Raw genomic sequence first — 22,923 nt, 5'->3', positions numbered from 1 at the left:
AATCCCAGTTTTTACAACTTTGGAGGCTTCATTTGGGTTCATATGGACTCCTTTTCAGGTGCCGTTTTTTTTTAAAGTGCATATTTTTTCATCTACTTTCATAATCTGCCATCTGTTTGTAGTGATTTTAAATAGAAATTGTACTTTCAATAGTTGGCCATTTTTGGCATATTTGGTACTTGTATTTTGCTTGGATCTTAGTTTAGATCACTAGCAGTATTTGTTAAAGTCTCTTAGATCTCATTTTAAGAAGTTGTAAATTGAAATCAGAAGTCCACCTTTCCATTGTTTGCAAGTGGCCTATTGTACATGCACTACATATAAAGTGCCAAAATCATCATTTTTTGGGGGGGTACTTTGATTGAGTGAATTTGGGAGGGTCTCTCTTGTGCTTTTGTGCTCTTGTGTTCCTTCCTTTCTACTGCTATGAGTTCTTCTAAGTTTCCTCTCTTAACTCCTCATAATTATTCTACTTGGAAAATTGATGCATGGAGTAAACTTATGGAAAAAGGACTAACTCATTACATTGATGGAACTATTGTTGCTCCCACTGATCCTAAGGTTGATCCAGTTGGTCACTTGGATTGGCTCACTAAAAATATCATGGCAATTGGTACCTTAAAAAAGTATGTATCAAAGGATCTCATTTTTCATATTGAGAAGTGTACTCTAATCAAGGATGCTTGGCAAAAGTTTCAAGACTTGTATGGTCAAGTTGATGAGATAAGGGAATATCAAATTTATAGTGATCTCACCATGTTGGATCCCAAGAACTTTGATACTATACAAGATTATTTCACTAAGGCAAATGAGTTGAGGGCACAACTTAAAGATTGTGGCATTGATAAGAAGGATACTCAATTGATATTCAACTTGATAGGCAAGCTTCCACAAGAATATGCAATATTTGTTTCTAGTTTCCAAAGCCATAGGATGACAATGGGTTCAAGGTACACAATGCCTACATTTGATGCTTTCAATGAAATGTTGATGATGGAACAAACTAAGTTGATAAGCATGGGCATTCTTAAGACTTCTAAGTCTCAAGAATTAGTGGCAAATCAAGGGAACAAAGGAAATCAAGGAAAGGACAACTCAAACAAGAAGAAATGGCAATCAAAGCCTAAGGACAAAGCACCATCTTCTCCACAACAAGGAGATTCATCCTCTTCCAAGAGGGATAACTCACCAAAGAGAGAGAGACCTACTTGTGCCTATTGTAAGCCCAGTCAATTACTGAGTTCAACGCAGATAGAACCGAGCACCGAAATAATGTAGCAAAATATTGGTTGAAGGTTCCCCAAAGGGGGGGGTCCAGATTGCCCAAGAATCCCAACAAGAATCATATGCTTCCTCATATTCATGACATCATGTTACTGTTACACCAGGTCAGAGGCTCTGCAGAAGCCTACAGTTTCGACAACTGGATATATTGCTATGTGCAGCTAGTATTAGAGGGGAAGCAATACCTCGACTGGGCAGAGCTGATTGTCGATTCCATGAGGGAGCAGCTAAGTATGGCCAAGTAGTTTAAACAGAATTTTTTCATGTCTTCATATCTTATATATTGTTTGGCATGTGTTAAGGAGATAGTTGGAATACCTAGACAGCCCACTGAGGAGGAGGTCTTTGTATATGATTTTTATCCTATGTTGCAAAAGGATAATGCCTTGCAAGATTTTAGAAGGATACACAACGCCTTCCTGGGAGATTTGTGTTACAAATTGAAGAGCATGAAAACCAAGAGAATGTCTGAGGATGCACAGGCATTGGTGAAGAGATTTGGAAACTTCTTTATCCAATTCCCGCGCTTTTGCTACATAAGGGTTGGCGGTTTTGAGGAAGAGCCCTTCAAGCTTCCTCATTTTTGTTCAAATTGTTTTGTTTTAGCAGAGATTTGTAGACAGCTGGCTATTGTGATTAAAAAGGCTTTACCCAGGGACCAATGGGAGAGTCATTTTCCTATTCAGTTGGGCACGCTATCCTGTAGTTCAATGTCGGATGCTTTGAGTATTGGAGCGGACCTGAAGAACTTCAATTTTTCCCTGTACCATGAAAGAAAAGGCTTTGATAACAAGGGTTTCTCCTGAAGTCTTGGACTAATGTCGTATCTCCCAATTCTACAATTAGAGGACTTCTAGGAGGATTGTAGCGATGAACTTGAAGTGTTCAAGAGGGCAAACATGAGAATGGTGTTGGAGCAAGTCATTTCACTGCAGATAAAGCTGGACATAAAGGGGCTTGAAGAGGATTATCTAGAACTGTTTGAACCTGGATACTTAGCCCAAGATGAAACTGAGGTGTCCTATATCAACTGGGATGAGAAAGAGGAGGATGATATACAGCTAAAAACAAAAAAGGTTTTGGAGAGAACTGTGGAGTGGGTTGAAAGGAAGAAAGCAGTGAAATTAGGCTCCTATTCTAATTCTGTGAAAAATAGTGAAGTTGCCCTGCGTTCACCTAAGAGTTTTTCTAATAATGCTTCTATGTTTGTTCATGCAGGTAAAGATAAAAGGCCTTCTCACATTAGGCACAAGTCTAATCCGACTTTGGACTTCTCTACTCCTCGACATACTAGGTCACGAAGTGCTGCCCAGAGAAGGATGGACCAAACCAAGGATACAGAGATGAAGGATAAGATTCTTGACGCTCATATATTTGAAGTTGAAGATCTTGACAGTGACATCATCAATACCATGGATTCCCATGCGGTTACCGTAGCTTTGACACCACCCCCCAAAGTGGTCGAGGGAGTAACCAGTTCCAGTGCAACCCCTAAGTGGCTAACCACTTCGGTAAACAAAAAATAGAATTTCATTCCCGTGACTATTCCAATTCAAGATATGGTTGTTAAGTACACAAAGAAGGGCCCCAAGCCGAAAAGGTCCAAAACACCTGCTCGACTGGATAATGATGAAGGAACAGGAAAGTGGGTTGCTGAAATTCCCTCATACAAGCCTAAGGATGAAAACAAGGAAGCCAGTGCAAAAGATTTTGAGATTACTAAGGTGGAGCTGGGAAACATGAGTAAGGACTCAGATAATCATTTCTTCCAAGTATCGGCAAAGAAAATGCTCACCAGGTCGGAGAAAGACGGGCAGGAAAAGAGAGAGCTAAAGCGGCATATAAGCATTCTTGCTTAGTTCATTGACAACATTGGTTGCTTCGGAGCACTTCCTATATCCCATGCCACAGAGAACTTTGATCCTACTTCACCAGAAAATAAAAAGCTAATGAGTCAGGTTCAACGGGCTAAAAGCATTGCAGAGGCTGTGGAGAGATGGATCGAAGGAATAATTAAAGATGGAGAAAAGTATATCACGAACTCCTAGAAGTTATGTGATGAGATGCAGAGCCTCATTACAGAAGTTTAAAACCAGATTTCGCCATGGGAGAAAGAGGAACATAAATGGGATAATGTCTTGTTAATGTTCACGAAAATAGAAGAGTATGGAGTTACCAGATTCCTAACAGAGCATTCAATCAAGTTGGTAATAGATGAATGCCAACTATTCATGTTGAAGAAGACCATAATGTGGCAGGTGCTCACCTTCAAATCTATGATTTCCGATGCCAAGACTTTTGTGTATGAACTTCAGGATCTCCAATGCAATTTAGTTAAGGACAACAAAGTGGTTAATCCTAACCATGATTGGCAATTGGGGATTTGCGGGCTGAACACGTAGGATGCGGTAAAGGTTTTCAGGCTATAAATGGAGAAAATTAGAGCTAAAGGCAATTTCACCCATGAGGATATAACACGGGTCACCCGGATCGAGTCTATGACGTTTATCGGTAACGATCAGTTACCGAAACATGTTGAAAAGATGGTGAAGCATAGATGGAACAAAGAGGCTGCGAAGGCAAAACTCAACACTATGAAGACTCCAAACCAATTGATAGTCCAGGAACTCGCAACTGCCCACGACACCCAGGAAAGCGGAGGAGAAGATGATGATGGGAAAGCAACATAATGCGTTGATTAAGGCTCTATTTTTATGTAGTTTTCATGCTTATGCAAATGACTTCGAGACATCTGTCCCAAATATACTTTGTTAGTTTTCATAACTGATTTAGAGAAGGTCAAGTTTTCAAGGAGACCTCCTCTGTTCTAAAGACTATAAATTAGATGAAGATAGATGAAATAAGGGTTAGATTTTGTTTAGAATTTTGGTTAGTTTTTGCTTAGTTTTCTTTTGTTTTTGAAAGTTTTGTTTTATTGAAGGAAGTCTTCAGACTTTAGGGATCTGGAATTGAAAAGGATTTATACATGTATTGTTGCGCCTTTGTTGCATAAGATATATATATAAAGGATCATACTATTTTTTGGGAGAAGGAAAACCTTTGAGTTTTGAATCTGTGTAGTGGTATATCTTTGCATATATTGATCTAATCAAACAACAGTGATCGCCTTTCCAATGCAGAATATTATTATTTTTTTGGGACTCCTTCCTGTGAGATTTTAAAAGATATGTGTTTGAAGATAGACTTGGTCTCTCTTATCTATTTTCTTTTATGAACTGTTAACTGGTGTTCTGAACTTTGTTTCAGTCACTTCTATCTTTCATGTTGAAACATTTAGGAGATTAATTTTTCTCTGAAATATGTGTAGATCATCAGCCTCTCATCTAAGAATGAAGTAGGCAGCGTTATGTGCTTTTAGGTTAAAAGCATACCAATTAAAAATTAATTAGATTATTCCTTGAATAAATAATGTAGGGAGTTGTACCTATGAAAAATTCAGAGGGAAGTAGTATATATTGCACTTACCCAGCTATTTAGTTGAACTTTTGCCTTTTAAAAGAAGGCGACAGAGTTTGAAATTAATCATTTTGAAGAAAGGCAAAATCCATTCACTAACAATGTGTCGATTGGATCAAATTTGTTGTGATCAATTTGAATCAGGTCCAAAGAGAACTCAAGCAATTCACATTCAATGTTCTTGGGCACCTTCATATTTGAACACAAGTAAGCCCCTACATCAATTTGAAGTCAGAAGCAGGGCTTATGTTTGCTCTTTATTAAATTGTGGGCATCTGCCACCTACCTGCATAATTCCAACACAATCAATCAGTCGCAGGGATATCAAACCAAGTTGTATGGAGGCACAATGCAACCAGTGACCCTTATCTATGTGAATGTCTTGAACTGGGCGAAATAGCTACCAAAATGTTTGATTTCCATATTATCTCCAAGGGATATTCTTTTACCAAAATCTCCATCAATAGCCCTAATGACTTTAAAAAAAAAATCATTGACAACACGATGATCCTTTCTACTCCTATGTAGTTGTAGCTAAGGATAATGTGATATATAGGAATATTCAAAAGAGAGCCCTCTCTTCTCAACCTAGGTAAGTGACCTGAATTGCAAGCAAGTAGACCACATACGAATTCATATAAAACCTTGGGTCTATCTTGCCCTGTTGTAGCTACTCGCCCAGGTTACCACTGATCATTTTAACCCAATCAATGTATTATTTCCTTGCCAAGATAGTTTTAATAAAGAGAAGCATCCAAGGATGAAACTCTTTTGCATCTGGTCATCCTGCCATCTTGCTAAGGAGATTGACATAGTCCTTAGCATCCATATGAAAATGGGCCCTTTGAAAGATCTTGATCTACTCCAATTGGTTGGGTTTCTTGGTCTTTTCCATCAATTTTTTATTGATATAACCCATAGGATCTCCTTCCTCTTAAAAATGTTGCTCCCTACTCAAGTCACTATGACATGAGCATATAAAATATACTTACAAATATGGAAAGCATCTTCAATGGCATCAGGGAAGATATCTAGGATCACATTATCAAGTGGGCCATAGACCCTTCTCTCATTTGGCTTATATCTATATGCACAAGCCATTATTGGTTATGAAGATTATAGAGCTACTAGGAAGCCTGCTACTTGGACAAGTCCTAAGCGCGCCAATGAAGTGGCCCAAGTGGCCCTTTCATTTGGCTTGGTCATCCTCTGTAGGAATTTGTTCAATTCTACATGGCCAATGTCAGTATCCATGATATCCCTACCGAAGAATGTAACTTTATAGGAGGAAGATAGGAGTCGAACTTGTACTTCATGGTGACTACTCTTGATTAGTGATTCTACACCCAAAAGAGTTGTATATCAAGAATCTTGTTATTAAACAAAAACAAAGCACAAGAAAAATAAACTAATTAATGCAAAACACCTTATTATTCAACCTATCCATCAATAGAGTTTATAGTAAATCGAGGGTTGGGGATAGGAACATCCCTGATCCCCTTCTTATCATAGGGCCTAAGATGATTGGGGGTCAACGATGAGAATATCCCCGATTCTTAATTTCTATGCATGAAAAGCACAGCAGGGATCAAGGTTTATGATTCCTCTAAAGATTGATGAGAAGGTCGAGGGTTGGGGATATTTCCATCCCCAATCCCATACTTTGAAAGTATTGTGGGTCAAGGATAGGAACATCCTTGAACCCCGAAACATGAAAGGGCATCAAGGCGGGTTCTGGGATCAGCTTACATTGATCCTAAACTAGGGCCAAAAATGACACAAAACATAGGAAAATAAACAAGGGTAAAGGAATAACTCTTAAAAAAGTGAGAAGAAACAACATCACAAAGGACCAAAAAAACAGCAAAGAAGCAATGAAAAACAACAGGAACAAAGAAAAAAATGAAACTGAAACGACACCAAAATAGAAAAAGGGCAAACAAACAATGGACCTACCTTAATAGCAAGAGCGCATAGGTGTGAAACCAAATTTGTCACATAATAATGCTTGGCGGAAGCTCAAACTCATGTGTGGGAACACACAATCAACAAGGGGAGGCTAGAACTAGAAAGCATAAGTGAGAAAAAGTGAAGGAAAACCCTTACTTATATGCCCGAAAGAAGCATTTCATGCTAATAGAGGTGGGGTCCATCAAAGATCCTCGAAAGGAACATCGAGAGGTTGAGGATGAGAACATCTTTGATCCTAGAAAAGAGACTAGGCATAGACACACAAGGGGAAAGTCGAGGATCAAGAATTTGCAAAAAGATACTAGGGGGTCGAGGATGTTTCCATCGCCAATCCCCAAAAAAGAGAGAAGGGAAAAAATAAAGCCCGAACAACGATCCCCAAAAGGCAGAGAAGGAAAAGAGAAGAAAGACAACAGAAAAAGAAAAGAAACAAAAAGAACAAGGAAAAATAAATGAAGGGACAAAGGGAAAACTAGAGGAACAAGAGAAAAGAAGGGGCATCCCCATTTCTCAAAACGAGGCATGGAGTGTGAGTTGTGGAGGCACAACATGTTTATTTATTTTTTATTTTTCGATCAACTACACATTCACTAGTGAACATGTATTGGTGTAGAAAATATTTATTGGTCCAATTAAAATTATGCAATGACATATACAAATTTTGAGGGGGGCCAAGTTGGCTGCGAGTGAATGGTTAGTGGAAAACAGTCTACTAGTAGTGCTCTTCCCCTAGTGTACACATAATTAGAAAAACTTGGCACAATCTTGATTTATATTTGAAAGAATGTTTATTGTTAAGCCAGATGCATCATCTAAATAACGATGGTAAACATATGCTTTCCCATAGCCAATAGGCATTTGAGCTCATGTACAACTAGGTAAGGCATATAATCTTTAGATTGGACAAAAAACATGAGAATACAGGGCTTTCACCATTGGCAAGCTTAGTGTTATTCTCCTGCACTCAAGTGCAATCAAAGGGTGTAAAACAATCAACTTTAAAGATTATTAGGTTACAAAAGAATAGAGAATTCTTAAATTAAGTCTTACTTGAGTTCACATTTTCAAATTTGAGCGGAAGTCGATGGAAATGCTTGTGAGAAAAGTGCAATTTTTTTTATTAAAGCTTTTAATAATTACTAAGAAGAAGACTTACAATACAGAAAATATAAAAAAAATCATCGAGATAAATACTCACAACACAAGATGTACGTGGGGAAAACCCTTTCGGGAAAAAAAACCCCACCCCAAAAATCCGTTCAATGTATTATAGTAAACAATCCGATTACATACACTTGCAAAGCAAGTTTTCCCAAGAATACACAAGTGTTGAATTCTGGAATAAACCTAACAAAATAATAGTATGTGTAAATAATCATACAACTCCAATCTTAACACTCGTATTTATAGAGTTTACAAATACAAACCACATCCACATGCACATGCACATGAAAAATTCACCCCACAGCAACTTCCCATTTTCAACAAATAAATAAATAATAAAAAATAGAATAAATAATACTTGGAAAATTAACCTTCTATAGAAACTGAGCATAATAAAGATAACTGAAGAGGTATTCCACAAGCATTCTCTGATGGTACTCCTCAATATGTCTTCCACTGTTACCAATACAAATTCCTCTCCCTTCCTCCCATATATATTGAAGGCTTCATATCACCAATCCCAAGTCTTTGCCATAAACACAGAATTTGCCTTAAACCATTTCTTTCCTATTCATTTCCAGATATGGCAAGGATTGCCAGATTGATTTCCACATGTCCTCATTTGCAAAGATAGAAACTTGCACTTAAAATCATCCAACATTTGAGCAGATACTTTTGCTTGAATAGGGGATTGTAAGTTGACCAAGCTCCCGTGTTTACCGTCCAATTGAACACGCCTAAAATTGGACAAAAGGGGTTAACATCTTTATTTTTCAAAATCAGCAGAGCAGATGTTATAGGTAGAGCGTAAGTGAATGCAATTTGTAGTGTGGAAAGAAAAAAATTCTTACAATGTAATTGCTTACCCTTTAGTTCCCCTTATATTATCCACGTGAGAGACCAAACATCCATCAGTGCTGAGAAGCTACCGAGAAACACTATGATCTGAAATCGGGGAGGAAATCTTCATGATTCTGAAACACTATATTCTACTGAATGTTTAGTTGAAATCTTTGTGCTGATCGATATTTTGGGGCCCTGCAATCATGGGCAATAAGTGTAAATGCCCATAGAAATATATTCAAAGGCCTAAATAACCAAAATTTCAGTTGACAAATCTAGTATGAGATCAACATAGGTATATAAGTGGAATGAATAAATGACAAGTAATTTCTATGTTAGAAAATAAATCATTCAACAATAAATACAGTTTTCCAGATTCAATTCTTAATTTATTAAAAAAAAAATTGTGGATAAAACCTGATGTATAGATCGTATCAAACAGCAGAAACCAGAAAATCAAATAAAAGTCTTTAAAGGGGGTTACAGCATCATAATAGTGAAACCAAATAGACAGATTTGAACATCTCATAAACTCTCATCGGCTACACTTATTCCTAGAAAGAGGATGTATGCAAATCCCATCTCATAAGGACTTTGCAGACAATTTGATAAATTGAATACCAGATTTAACCCTGTGATAAGCAATTTAGATCTCATCTTCTATATGTACCTATTTACAAATATCAGCCTTGCTGTAAGCAACAATTCCATTTAGGTAAAGCTTAGTACAGACTGTCCTGGTGGATATGGCAGCCACTCCAATGGCCAATGGATGATCAAACATGCAAAAATAATAACACTACCCAACCCACCCTTCAAACCATGGTATATGAATTATACCTTAAGTGAGTTTGAAAAAAAAAATTCCTTCCCATGGGCTATACAATGAATGGAAGATCAAATGGAAGATCAGGACAATGAATGTTAGAGTTGGAATTTATATATTATCTGATTCAATGTTCTAACAACAATAAGTTACAATTAGAAATCCAATTCACATTAAAAATATAAATATATATTTTTATAAATCAAAAATCATATTTTATTATTAAATTAAATAATATTTAAAAATAACTATTAAACATGACCCTTATATAAATGAAAGGTTCAACTTTTTGACCTTATTGAAACTCGCTCTAAGATGTGCTTCCAATAGTCTCATCCTGTACAGTACACTTCATAATCATATGCACTTGTTTCAAAGTAAAAAACAACTCAGACTACTGTAGTCATTGTGGATGCTTGTTGGCATGAAAAATATATACAGAGAAAAAGTTACAAGAACAATGCATAATGCAAAGATGAGCAGATGTTAAAAAAAGTGAAAGATTAAAAAAAAAAAGTTGAAAGATCCACAATCCGAGGAAGGATGTACAAATCCAAAAGTCAATAGAAGAAAAGATTAGTTGTAAGAACAAAATTAAAAAATGTTAGCTTTACAAATGCTAGTTAAAAATTAAATTATTAATCAGTTCTATTCAACAATTTTGTGTAAAGCAGCTTAAATATTTTTGGGCATGAGTCATTCAATAGTACTTTTAATTGATTTTGTTGGTTTATAATAATTTTATGGTGTTATAATTTAAATTTTAATGAATATATTATAAATAATATTTTTAATGTCTTATAATTTATTAATATCAAAAATTATTTGTAATATATTAAAAATTATCTAGTTTGTTTTTAGGTATCTTTATGTAACACTATGATTATTTAGAAATAATGGATGCATTATCTAAATATAGACAACACTCATATTTTATCAATTTTATTCACTTTTGAAGATAATCTATATCATTGTCAATTCACATTTTTCTTTGTTCTTTTTCTTTAACTTTCCTACTCTTTATCTAATCACTTTAATATCTCATTATGAACATGTAGATGTTAAAAAATAGGCCTATAACATAATAATTATTTTAAAGTATTGCTACACCTAGTCAATTTTTAAAAATGTAATTATTATCTTTGTCCCAACCCACTCATGCTTAAAAAAAAATGAAATGTATACTTATCCTCAGATCTATAAAAGAACATATTATTACATGGTAAACAAAAAGTTTCTTATAGTGATGGAGATCCATGATCTAACAACTAGTCACAGATTTGCTTTGTTCTCCATTCAAATACTATCAAAATTAAAATTTGAACAGAAGTGACTATGTAAATCTACCTATAAATCACAAATGATTGTAAATTTTTTTTTATAAATCTACCTATAAAGCTGACAGAAAGGCTCTAGAATGCTCCGCTCTTTGCCCACATCAATCACTGCCCTCGTGCATATTATCACTTCCCTCGGCCATTTCTGCACGTTATTTAAAAAAGCACAGGCAGCACAAAATCAGATGCCTCATAATAATAAATAGATTTTTATATTTTTAATTCAACTATTTTCTATGACCTGTATGTTACTGTAGAATGTTCAGCAACTGATTTGGAAGCGAATTCAATCTCTCACCATCATCCAAGCAGATCATACACGGCGCATTCGATCGGGCATGTACTTGCAAATTCTTCAGTTATGTCAAACGTTGTAAACCATTCTATCTACTCCAATTTGTGGCATTTCTTCAATCTCGAGATGTTAATTTTGCAAGACTTGGAAGGTGTTCAATGAGGGGACAACCCCATATATTGAGCGTCTCTAATGATTTCAGACTTTCTAAACCTTGAATTTTTTCCAATTTGAGGCAACTTACCACTTCAAATTTTCTTAGGGAAATTAATTCTGTAAGACTTGGAAGGGCGTTCAATTCTGTACAGTCCTGTATTATGAGTGTCTGCAATGATCTCAGGCTTTCTAAACTTTCTATCTTCTCCAATTTGTTGCAGCGTCTCAAATAAAACTTCTTTAGAGAAGTTGCCTCTGCCAGACTTGGAAGGGAGTTCAATTCTGTACAGTCATATATTGTGAGTGTCTCCAATGATCTCAGGCTTTCTAAACTCTCTATCTTCTCCAATTTGTTGCAGTCTCTCAAATCAAACTCCTTTAGAGAAGTTGCCTCTGTCAAACTTGGAAGGGTGTTCAATTCTATACAGTCATATATTCTGAGTGTCTCCAATGATCTCAGGCTTTCTAAACTTTCTATCTTCTCCAATTTGTTGCAGCCCCTCAAATCAAACTCCTTTAGAGAAGTTGCCTCTGCCAGACTTGGAAGGGCGTTCAATTCTATACAGTCATATATTCTGAGTGTCTCCAATGATCTCAGGCTTTCTAAACTTTCTATCTTCTCCAATTTGTTGCAGCGCCTCAAATCAAACTCCTTTAGAGAAGTTGCCTCTGCCAGACTTGGAAGGGCGTTCAATTCTATACAGTCATATATTCTGAGTGTCTCCAATGATCTCAGGCTTTCTAAACTTTCTATCTTCTCCAATTTGTTGCAGTCTCTCAAATCAAACTCCTTTAGAGAAGTTGCCTCTGTCAGACTTGGAAGGGTGTTCAATTCTATACAGTCATATATTCTGAGTGTCTCCAATGATCTCAGGCTTTCTAAACTTTCTATCTTCTCCAATTTGTTGCAGCCCCTCAAATCAAACTCCTTTAGAGAAGTTGCCTCTGCCAAACTTGGAAGGGCGTTCAATTCTATACAGTCATATATTCTGAGTGTCTCCAATGATCTCAGGCTTTCTAAACTTTCTATCTTCTCCAATTTGTTGCAGCGCCTCAAATCAAACTCCTTTAGAGAAGTTGCCTCTGCCAGACTTGGAAGGGCGTTCAATTCTATACAGTCATATATTGTGAGTGTCTCCAATGATCTTAGGCTTTCTAAACTTTCTATCTTCTCCAATTTGTTGCAGCACCTCAAATAAAACTTCTTTAGAGAAGTTGCCTCTGCCAGACTTGGAAGGGCGTTCAATTCTGTACAGTCAAGTATTATGAGTGTCTCCAATGATCTGAGGCTTCCTAAACTTTCTATCTTCTCCAATTTGTTGCAGTGCCTCAACTCAAACTTCTTTAGAGAAGTTACCTCTGCCAGACTTGGAAGGGCGTTCAATTCTGTACAGCCAAGTATTATGAGTTTCTCCAATGATCTTAGGCTCTCTAAACCTTGTACCTTTTTCAATCCGTAGCCTTCACCAATTAACAACTCTCTTAATTGCAAAGGAGCCTGCTGCCAATTTTCAATAAATTAACATAATTAGCATAAATTAAAAAATATTTTCGTTTAACATTTTTTAAAGTACCATAAATCAGCATACTTACATCCACATCACGTTCCCATAGATCTTCTAATATTGGAGCTTCATTAAGTGCTAAAATTCTTAATTCTTTTAAAAAAAGCCACGATGGAAGATTTTTGTGCTCAAATCTATCATAGCTAAGGCACACCAGTTCTCTTGATACTTCGCTACATTGCTCATTAATGAAATCTCCATTGCCAATAAAAATCTTCAACCCAAGCGAGCCGGGCGCGAGGATACGCTCTCCTTGGCTTGTGTGTATTATGATCTTTCCTTCCCGGGGATAACAATTGTCACCAAATGCGTCTGCCATTCCTCGGATTCGTATTGCTTCCTGAATAGTCAACATTAAAAATAAGACTTATTTAAAAGCATAGAACTCATTAAAGGGCAGGCTCAGAGCTCGTTCCCATGCCATGATTAATAAAAAGCCAGGAAAGAAAGAAAGCAAGCACGGATTTCACCTGTTGAGGCTGAATCTCGATAATCTGCTCTTTAGACCAAAGACGATAGGGTGACTGTTCATTTGCGATCTCCCTTCCCAAATCTCTCAAATGTTCATGCATTCTAATGAATTTTATGTTGCCGTTGTCCTCTAGTTCAACAAGACACTTGTTCACAAGCCTTTGCAAACCGTGCAAACCATCCCAGTGTGATCCGTCCCACACTGCAATGGCCGTACTGCTTGCCCATCCAATGAAGAAACACGCTACATCCAAAAACATATCTTTTTCTTCTTTATCTAGAGTATCATAGCTTACTTTGAGTCTCGATGTGATGTCGTCTGGCAATAGTCTGGACAATTTGTTTAATTGAGACTGCCAATAATTCTTGCTAGACTCCCCATAGAGCTGACTCCCTAAGACCACGAGTGATAAAGGCAGACAACGGCAAGCATCTATGAACTTCTCGGCAAATTCCTCGAATCCCAACAAAGGAGAGGGTTGTCCGAATGCATGCCAACAAAAAAGCTGCTGGGCATGAGCGGGATTGAGTGTTTTGATTTTATATATAGCAGCGATGCCCCACCCTTTCAGAACAGTCAACTCTAGTGTGGTAACAATAATCAGACTTTCCTTGCCAAGGCTCTCCCTCGCTGGCAGAAGAGCATCTAATTGGTGTATATGATCCACATCATCTAGAACGATAAGCACAGTAGCAGATTTCAAACGGCTTTTCAGAATCTCTTTGCCTTTGTCTACATTGTCAAAATCAAAATCTTTGCCTTTTGGGTCAAGTTCCTTCAAAAGCATTTTTTGCTTCTCATGCAATCGCTCTTTCCTTGCAGCTTCACGAATATCGAAAAGAAAACTTGAGTTCTTAATGGTCAAGCTTTTCTTGTTATAGATTTGCTTTGCAAGGGTGGTTTTGCCCGCACCACCCATTCCCCATATCCCCACAATTTGTACTGGCCCAGAAGCAGAAGATTGAAGAGCAATTTTGTCATGAAAATCTTGTTCCAATTCATCCAACCCGACGGCATGCTTGGCAACATGTAACAGATCCTTCTTCAGTTCTTTCAATACACGATTCACCACATTCATCACCTTCGCCTCCTCCTCACTGAACAAAATGAAGATTTGCAAAGATTAATTTATATAAGCGTAACCGATCCTTGTCAAACAACTTTTTTAATCGAATTTTTAAAATAAAATAAAAACGATCGTTGCCCTTCATAGAATTGTATGGTTTAGAATATCATCGTAGAAATATAAACAGAATTAATTACTGTCAATTTTAAATAAATGTATCGTTTTTCACTCGCGGGTATCCATTCATTTGGAGATTTAATAAATAAAGAAATATTAACTGTCAATTTTAAATGAAAATAAATAGATTTTATTGTGCTGTGCATAAAAACTAAAATACAATAACATATATTTAGATAAAATTGAAGTTACAAAATAATTTTTTATTTATTTTAAAATTATTTTATTTTATCTATATCATTTGTTTTATTTTATTTGAAGAGTTGATTAATTTTAGTCTTATTTAGAAAAAATCATCCTTCATTAGTTCAATAAGCTTTTGTTTTATTTTTTATATATTTACCAAGATTTATATTATTTTATTTCACAATTATATTTATATTACATGATAAAAATTTTAATATATTTTTAGAATTATTTTATTTTATTATATTATTATTTTATATTTATTTGAAGAGCTATTTATTTTAAATGTAAATTTTAAATTTACTTTTAAAAACTTAATTATTTCTTATTTCAATATTTTTTTTTCAAAAATATGGTGAATAAATTATATATTTATATGTACATGTATAAATATTCAATATCAATTATTTGACTTGTAAATGATTGTTAAATATAAATTTAAATGATAACATAAGATTTCAATGTTTCTATTATAGAACACCTCTTAACATAATTAAATGAGAATTGACATGAATATGCAAATTTCATCATTACAACCTTACGTGGATCATTCCACTTGTTAAGGAAGTGATGGTTGGGTATATAACGCCCCTAGCTCCTATTTGAAGATTTAGACATTTTTCTTTCCACATAATTTCTCTAAGTTAGATTGGAGAGCTCTAAATAGTACTTTGTAGCATGTGTAGGAGACCGCCAATTACTTCTATGAAATACGAAAGTAGCTCACCTATATGCAAGTCTAATAAAGAGTGGAAAGGACACCATAGCACAACCCCAATTACATCCACTTCATCTCTTCTTCACCTAAAACTCACTTCCTACATATCTACCAACCATTTTTATGATTGTGCATGTATGTGTTGAAGTAAATAAATATTAAAATCTGACATGTAAATAGTTGTTAAAGGTACATGGTCACAACATGCGACTCACTGTTTATGTAAGGAAGCAAAGGTGTGGAAAACACTTCCTCACTCTAATCTAGTGGGGAAGATAATGTAAATTTTCCTTACAATATTTAAGTATTACCAAAATAGAAACACATTTAGATAAAGAAAATGAACATGCAAATAATATACCATAATGACAGCCAATAAAACTAGGTAAAACCCTTTCAGGAGAAAAAGCCCACATGAACAAAAGCATAGTACTTTCTATATTGCTAAAAATGGTGAGTACAATACAACCCCAATACAAGGACAATAGATTCTTCAATAAGAACTATATTTCACATAAACCCACAACCTAGATTGATTCTGATAGCATAACACTTCACTTGCAGAACAACTAGAAACTCCAACATAAACAATGAACAATAATAATATTTTTATGTTTTCACAATGCATAAGAGAAAGAGCCCTCTCTCTCTCTCTCTCTCTCTCTCTCTCTGTGTGTGTGTGTGTGTGTGTGTGTGTCTATATATATATATATATATATATATATATATATATATATATATACCTCTCCCTCCCTCCCTTCCCCCTCTCTCCCTTCATCCCTCCTTTCCTCTATACTTCTCTTTATGTCATAGAGAGAGGGAGGGAGAGAGGAGATAGAGATAAGTTGAGAGGGAAGGAGAGAGAGAGAAACAGAGGTAGAGAGGGAGAGGTATGTAGAAATAAAGAAGAAATTAGCAAGAAAAATAAAGAAATGGAGAAGCATCTAGCTTAATGCATAAATGCTTAATTCAAATATGAAGTTGTATAGAAATAAATAAGAAAATAGCTAGTAAAATGTAGAGAGGGAACGAGTCGATAACATTTGTTGGAGAAAACTATAGGAAAGCAGTGGAGAACCATCATTATTTCTCTTTCAACAATGTTGCCCACTAAACCATGTGAAAGGGCGGGTAAGTGTACTATGTTGAATTGAAGAGAATGTGAGGATCATGTTAAATGTTGAATACGAGGTGAAGAGACTAGGTGGAGAAAACGTGTAGAATGGATAAATGTGCTTTATGAACAAAGAATATTTGCAGTTCAAAATTCAATCTTATACTGTCACAATATTCAAAAAAATAGAATTAATTTTATTTTTTTGGGGAGGGGGTAATATCATTTTATTTTTTACTTTATTTTTAATTATATTTGTTGTTTTATAATTAAATCAAGATATCTATAAGGTATTTTATTTTTCTACATTATAGTGAATTCATAAGATTTGATATCATTCAACTTTTTATTGTGGTCTTTTAATTTATGCATTTGTGTTTAAGAATTGTTTGTCAATCATGCTTATATATCAAAGATTTCAATGCATTTTTCTATTTGATAACTTTAATTTTGTTTATCTTTAACAATATCATAAATCCTTTTACTATAAATATGAGAGAGAGAGAGAGAGAGAGAGAGAGAGAGAGAGAGAGAGAGAGAGAGAGAGAGAGAGAGAGAGAGAGAGAGAGAGAGAGATGCATAGATAGGTGAGATAGACAAAAGTGGAGAGGGAGGGAGAGAGGGAGAGTGGGAGAGGAGAGATAGAGATAAGTGGAGAGAGAGAGAGGGGTGAGATAGCTTAGAAAAAGAGAGAGATAGAGACAACTAAAGAGGGAATGAGTGACTGAAGGATGAAGAGGGTATGTAGAGAAATGGAGTATGGAGGGATCCTGTGTGTGCATGAGAGAGAGAGAGGGGGAGGAGGGAGGGAGGGAGAGAGGAAGGGGGAAAGGGGAGAGAGATGTGAGATGGAGATAAGTGGTGAGGGAAAGATGGAGGGAGAGAGAGGGTAGATAGAGATAAGTAGAGAGATAATAAAAGAGATAAGAGTGAGATGTGAGATATAGAGAATTAGAAATGGAGAGGGAAGCGAGAGGGAGGCAAGGAGAGGTAAGGCAGATAGATTAAAGTAGAGAGAGAGAGAGAGTGGGGGAGGAGATAGAGTGAAGGGGATGGAAAGAAGAAGAGGTAAGTAGAGAGAGAGGTAGGGAGGGAGATAAATCAGTAGAGAGGGATGTATGTAGATAAATAGAGGTATGGAGGGAGGGAGTGAGGTGGAGGTTTGTAGAGAGTGAGAGGGAAGATAGAGCTAAGTAGAGAGAGATAGGGAGGGAAAGAAAGGTGAGAAAGAGAGGAGAGACAAAGTTTATTTGTGGTAGGTAGAGAGAGAGAGAGGGTAGTTAGAGAGTAGAGAGTGGAGGGTGAGAAAGAGGTAAAAAGAAAGCTCTAGAGCTTGGGGAAGAGAAGAGGGTGAGATAGAGAGGTAAATAGAGGTAAAGAGGGGGTAGAGATAGAGTGATAGGGAGTGAGATAGGGGAGACAAAGAGAATGAGAGAGAGAGAGAGAGATGACAAGAGACTTCTAATTATTGAATTTTGATTGTGTGGAAAAATATAAAATCTAGCTATTGGGGGAGAGAGGAGAGAATGAGATAGAGAGAGATAGAGAAAGGCGATAGAGGAAGAGTGGTAGGGAGAGAGATAGATCTATAGAGAGAGAGAGAGAGAGAGAGAGAGAGAGAGAGAGAGAGAGAGAGAGAGAGAGAGAGAGAGAGAGGGAGAGAGAGAGAGAGGAGTTTATTAATTACTGAAATTTGACTAAGTCTAAAAAAATAATTATATCTCCTAAAATCAAGAATCTTCGTTATAACTCTTAGAGATCTAAAATCCATTCTCAAACATCCTACCAATATATACATATAGTTTAAAGTATATAATGTAAAGCTATAGACAAAGATAAGAAGTTATAAACATATGCTTATACTTTCTTATACTTGAATGTTATATTTCATTTATACATTCTAGCCACTTTTTGGTCCCCCATCTTCATGCACTAACCCTTTACTTATGATTTTAGAATGAATAGTGTAGGAAGTGATTTGGAGGAAAACATTAAGACAAAGGGTGTATTCATGACTCTTAAGAATATAGACTATTTTTCAGATCATCTTCCTAATAAATAGAACTACAAGTCTTTATAAATGTTCCATAATAAATAAGATCCATAATATTGTGGGCACCTAAAAATTAAATACTCCATTGTAATTAAATGGTAATATTAATATATGAATTTCAAATAAAATTTGAAGTTTAATATTTAACTTCAAATTTTAAGAAAACATTTTACCACTAAAAATTATTTTGTATTTATTTAAAGTAATCAATTATACATTATTATGACACTTACTATTCTTAATTATGCAACCAGTCTAAAGTTAAACCTCTTGGAGTGCTTGTTTTCACTGCTAAAGAACTTCCACATTGTATGTATCCTTTTTTTCATGCTTATAAGAGGCATCTACTTACATTCCCTACCCTCCAACATCCCACCTTAAGTAAAAAGACTCAACACGATAGAAGATGGAGATAATTGTGGTTTAAGTTTTCACCATAAATGCTAGTCTCACTAAACACCAAGTGAATTATGCATAATTCTCTGAAATGAATTGAAACAAGTAGCCATGGCTTCTTCTAAAGCTCTAGGCAATGAATCCTCAAGCTTGAACTCATCTTAGTTGAAAAACACCCATAGTCTCATGGCATCTAGGTAATTATGCATGCTTTTCGCCATCATGTGTTTGACATCTCGTCAACATTGATTTATGAATACATCATATGACATGTTCCATTCTAGATGAGGAGGTAACCAAAGTATAAGCCCTAAAGGGTATTATTGTATCAAAATTTGAAGTAGGTAGCACAATTAATTTATTGTGTAATATCACATATTTTATCATGTTGTCTATTAATTTTAAAAATATATGCATTGCTTCTCTTGAGAAAATCTATCATTCTTCTTTTTTTTATAAAATAAAATATACATAACAAAAAAGTGGATTGCCAAAAAATGGTACAAAAAATGCATAACAAAAAAGTGGATTCCCAAAAAAAAATGGTACAAAAAATTATACAAATTTTAAACTACAGCCAATAAGACTAGAGATATTGATGTGCCCTATTATTAAATTTTAAACTATTGCCAATAAAACTAGAGATATTGATGTGCCCTATTATTAAATTTTAAACTAAATAACAAATTTGTTTTATTAAACAGAACTGATTACAATAAATGAAAAAGAACACATTTAACAGACAAACGGAAAAGAACCCCCAATTAAAAAACACTTTTAGATTATGATATTAATTTTATGTGACAATTAAATAACAATTTTTTTTATTAAACAAAACTGAGAAAAAACACATTTTATAGACAAACCGAAAAGAACCCCAATTAAAAAACACGCAAGGAAGATTTGATAAGCTAAATGAAGGAGAAATATTATTTTGGACTTACCTTTGATCATTAATTATCTCGCCGATGTAGAAGGAAGCTTTATGGAGTGCCAACCTCCAGCTTTCAACCTTTTCTGAGCTGTATCTGCTCAGGTGGAACACCATGCAACAACAATAGAACAGCCTTAACTAAACTCTGATATATGACGAATAAAAAGGAGAAAATAATAATAGTTGAGAATACTAGATAATAATATAATTGTAATTTTAATTAATTAAGATTTAGGGTCAAACGAGTATCCAGCAGAGAATACAGAGCATTTGAGGTGTACCTTGTCTCCTTTCTATCCCTCTTTCTCTTCTTTTCAAGCTTGTAGATGGCATCTGCATAATTTCCTTTTCTTTCAACCGCCCATCTCAGAGTAGCCGGCTCAACATGGTAGAAAATGGGGATAAATTTGATGTTGGGTTGTTTCATTATAAATGCCAGCTCAGCCAAACACCAAGGAGAGTGTGCATAATTCTCAGAAAAAATGGCTATGTGATGTGAAGCACTAGCCATTGCTTCTTCTAAAGTTTGAGGGAAAAAATCTCCGAGTTGAAGCTCATCTTTGTCCAAAAACACTCTGAGCCCAGTAGCATCTAACTTCTCGTAGATACTCTTGGCGACCGTGTCTTTAGTATCTTTTCCACAATGATTTATAAAGACGTTATAGGGCAGGTGTGAGGGTTTTGATTCAGCAGAAGTAGAAGCAGAAGCAGGAGCAGTTGGGGAGATTATTAGGCCTTCAAAAGCTGCCATTATAAGATTAGATACAGAAAAAGAATGCTGATAAAAGCGATTTCTTGAGATTTGAAATGCTTGACAAGGTAACCTGAGGTTTAGCTATAAATCGAGGCGAACAGAAACCAGGAAAATAATAAATAGACAAATCTGGGTTACCTAAAACAAAAGCCTAAAGAAACAAAGAAAAAAGTGGCGAGAACAAGTAAATAATTGTTGGGGAAAAGTGCAGGAATTTATAGAGAAAGAAAGACGAAAGTGGCGAGAAAATGCGGAGAGAGAAGACCAGTAAATAATTGTTGGGGAAAAGTGGAGGAACATAATTATGTCTCTTTCACCGACTTTGCCAGCTAATCCGTGTTGAATGGCAGGTAAGTGTCAGTGTTTTAAATAAAAGAAAATGTGAGAAGTGGGGTCACGTTGAATGATTCAATACAAGGTGAAAAGACGTGATTAAGCGTGCAGAAAAGATAATGTGATTTATGTGAAAGCCTGGTTCATCAGTGGGTCTTATATCTTATAAAAATGAAAAGTACCCAATCCGAAAAGAATCTTATATTTAGAAAATAGAATTACTTACTCACAAAGCAATCCTATCTTTTTCATGGGAGTCGTCCTCCACTTGTACTTTTCTTCATTTCATTATCAGCGTTTCAATATTTGAATTGTTTTCTTTTGTATAAGATTACTTTATTTTTACGTTTTAATTTTTAATTATATTTGTTATTTAATAATTAGATAGAGATAATTATAAGAATATTTGTTTTTATAATATTATTCAAGGAAGTCTTCGGTGTGATTGCCTCGTTAAAAAGTCAATCACAAGAATTAAAAATAGAAGTACCTAATCCAAAAAGAATCTTGTATAATAAAAAAATTTATTCCTACTCACAAAGGAATCTTATCTTTGTCAAATCATTTTTTTAAAATCTAATTTTTTCTTTTCATTTAGTGTTCTAATATTTATTTTTTAAGTGGAATTACATTATTTTTTATGTTTCTTAAATTATATTTGTTGCTTTTTTAATTGGATTGAGGTAATTATAAGATATTTTATTTTTCTATATTATAATGAATTCATAAGATTTAATATCATTCAAGCTTTTACTCAAGAGCACTAGCATTAGGCTAAAACCTTTTTGGTGAAGAGTCAAGGATTCAATTCAACCATATTCATAAATACCCAATATGGGAGCACGAGCATTAGGTTGAAACCTCTTCGACTAAGAGCCAAGGGCTAAGGGGTATTCAATTCAACCATATTCATAAATACCCAATATGGGAGCACAAGCATTAGGTTGAAACCTCTTCGACTAAGAGCCAAGGGCTAAGGGGTATCCATTCTACCATATTCATAAATACCTAATATGGGAGCACGAGCATTAGGTTGAAACCTCTTCGACTAAGAGCCAAGGGCTAAGGGGTATCCATTCTACCAGGGCATCACCTCGGCCTCATCCCTTATAATATTGAAGCTTTGCACTTAGCGAGACTTGATCCTTGGTAGACTCATTAAGAATCGTTCAACTTCACCAGCATACCAAGGGCCCATTCATAATTTTTAATTTTTATTATTTTTATAGAATTTTCACCAATTATGTTTATATCTCAAAAGTTTCACTATGTTTTTCAAATTGATAAATTGTATTTGTTTATCTTTAACATTATCATAAATACTTTTACTATAAAGATGATGGTGTTTCCCCATATGTGTATTATATGGTAATGAATTAATTTATTATCCTGAACATGAATCTTTGTCATTTTTTTCCTTCTATGTTGATGCTTTGAATTCACCAATTAATGAGATTCATGAAAATTATACTTATTAGTCGTAGCCTATATATTCGGTGAGCTTTTAACCAAAAACATTCTCATGTCGAGAAACAATAGTTAGGTTGCCCTCAAAATGTGAAATAATTTGTTGTTTTTAGTCGTCATTTTTCTCAATTCATCTAAAATTCTCATAATACATGTTAATACACCTTGCAGCTTTAAATCATATTAAATCTACTCATCAATCTAAAAGTGGTGGCATATCTAATATTTGATTTGATTTAAAAATATCTATATCAATTGATGTGAAAGCAATGGCAACCTTGATTTAATTTTATTCTAAATATATCTATGTCAAATTCTATAAATTCTTTTGTTAT

General features: G+C 35.0%; 1 protein-coding gene across 6 annotated transcripts; it reads right to left on the bottom strand.

The window, feature by feature from the left end:
* Window positions 1–7,896: 7,896 nt before the first annotated feature.
* Window positions 7,897–20,959, bottom strand: LOC131073986 (disease resistance protein RPV1). Of its 6 annotated transcripts, none has more exons than XM_059219597.1 (9): window positions 20,316–20,959; window positions 20,045–20,128; window positions 13,389–14,487; window positions 12,947–13,258; window positions 12,101–12,854; window positions 11,144–11,410; window positions 10,956–11,047; window positions 8,763–8,934; window positions 7,897–8,633 (listed from the first exon to the last, which is right to left on the bottom strand). In XM_059219597.1, exons 1-6 carry the CDS (start codon window positions 20,783–20,785, stop codon window positions 11,313–11,315), a joined length of 2,817 nt encoding a protein of 938 aa, XP_059075580.1. In that variant the 5' UTR covers window positions 20,786–20,959; the 3' UTR covers window positions 7,897–8,633; window positions 8,763–8,934; window positions 10,956–11,047; window positions 11,144–11,312. The 6 variants fall into 6 exon arrangements, with proteins under 6 accessions (XP_059075580.1, XP_059075579.1, XP_059075575.1 ...); XM_059219596.1 differs by having other exon boundaries at window positions 11,549–12,854; window positions 20,316–20,957; XM_059219592.1 differs by having other exon boundaries at window positions 8,748–8,934; window positions 11,144–12,854; window positions 20,316–20,957.
* Window positions 20,960–22,923: the final 1,964 nt, after the last annotated feature.

Source organism: Cryptomeria japonica, chromosome 1 (genome assembly GCF_030272615.1).
Source record: "Cryptomeria japonica chromosome 1, Sugi_1.0, whole genome shotgun sequence".
Lineage (NCBI taxonomy): Eukaryota > Viridiplantae > Streptophyta > Pinopsida > Cupressales > Cupressaceae > Cryptomeria > Cryptomeria japonica.
This window is presented reverse-complemented; position numbering and strand designations above follow the sequence as displayed.

Bases quoted from the DNA above. Each gene is read 5' to 3' on its own strand.
- LOC131073986 (XM_059219592.1), bottom strand. From the start codon at position 20,785: ATGGCAGCTTTTGAAGGCCTAATAATCTCCCCAACTGCTCCTGCTTCT. The intron at 14,488-20,044 runs GTAAGTCCAAAA...CATTTTGTTCAG, and splicing joins GAGATAATTAATGATCAAAG to TGAGGAGGAGGCGAAGGTGA. The intron at 12,855-12,946 runs GTAAGTATGCTG...GAAAATTGGCAG, and splicing joins TATGGGAACGTGATGTGGAT to CAGGCTCCTTTGCAATTAAG.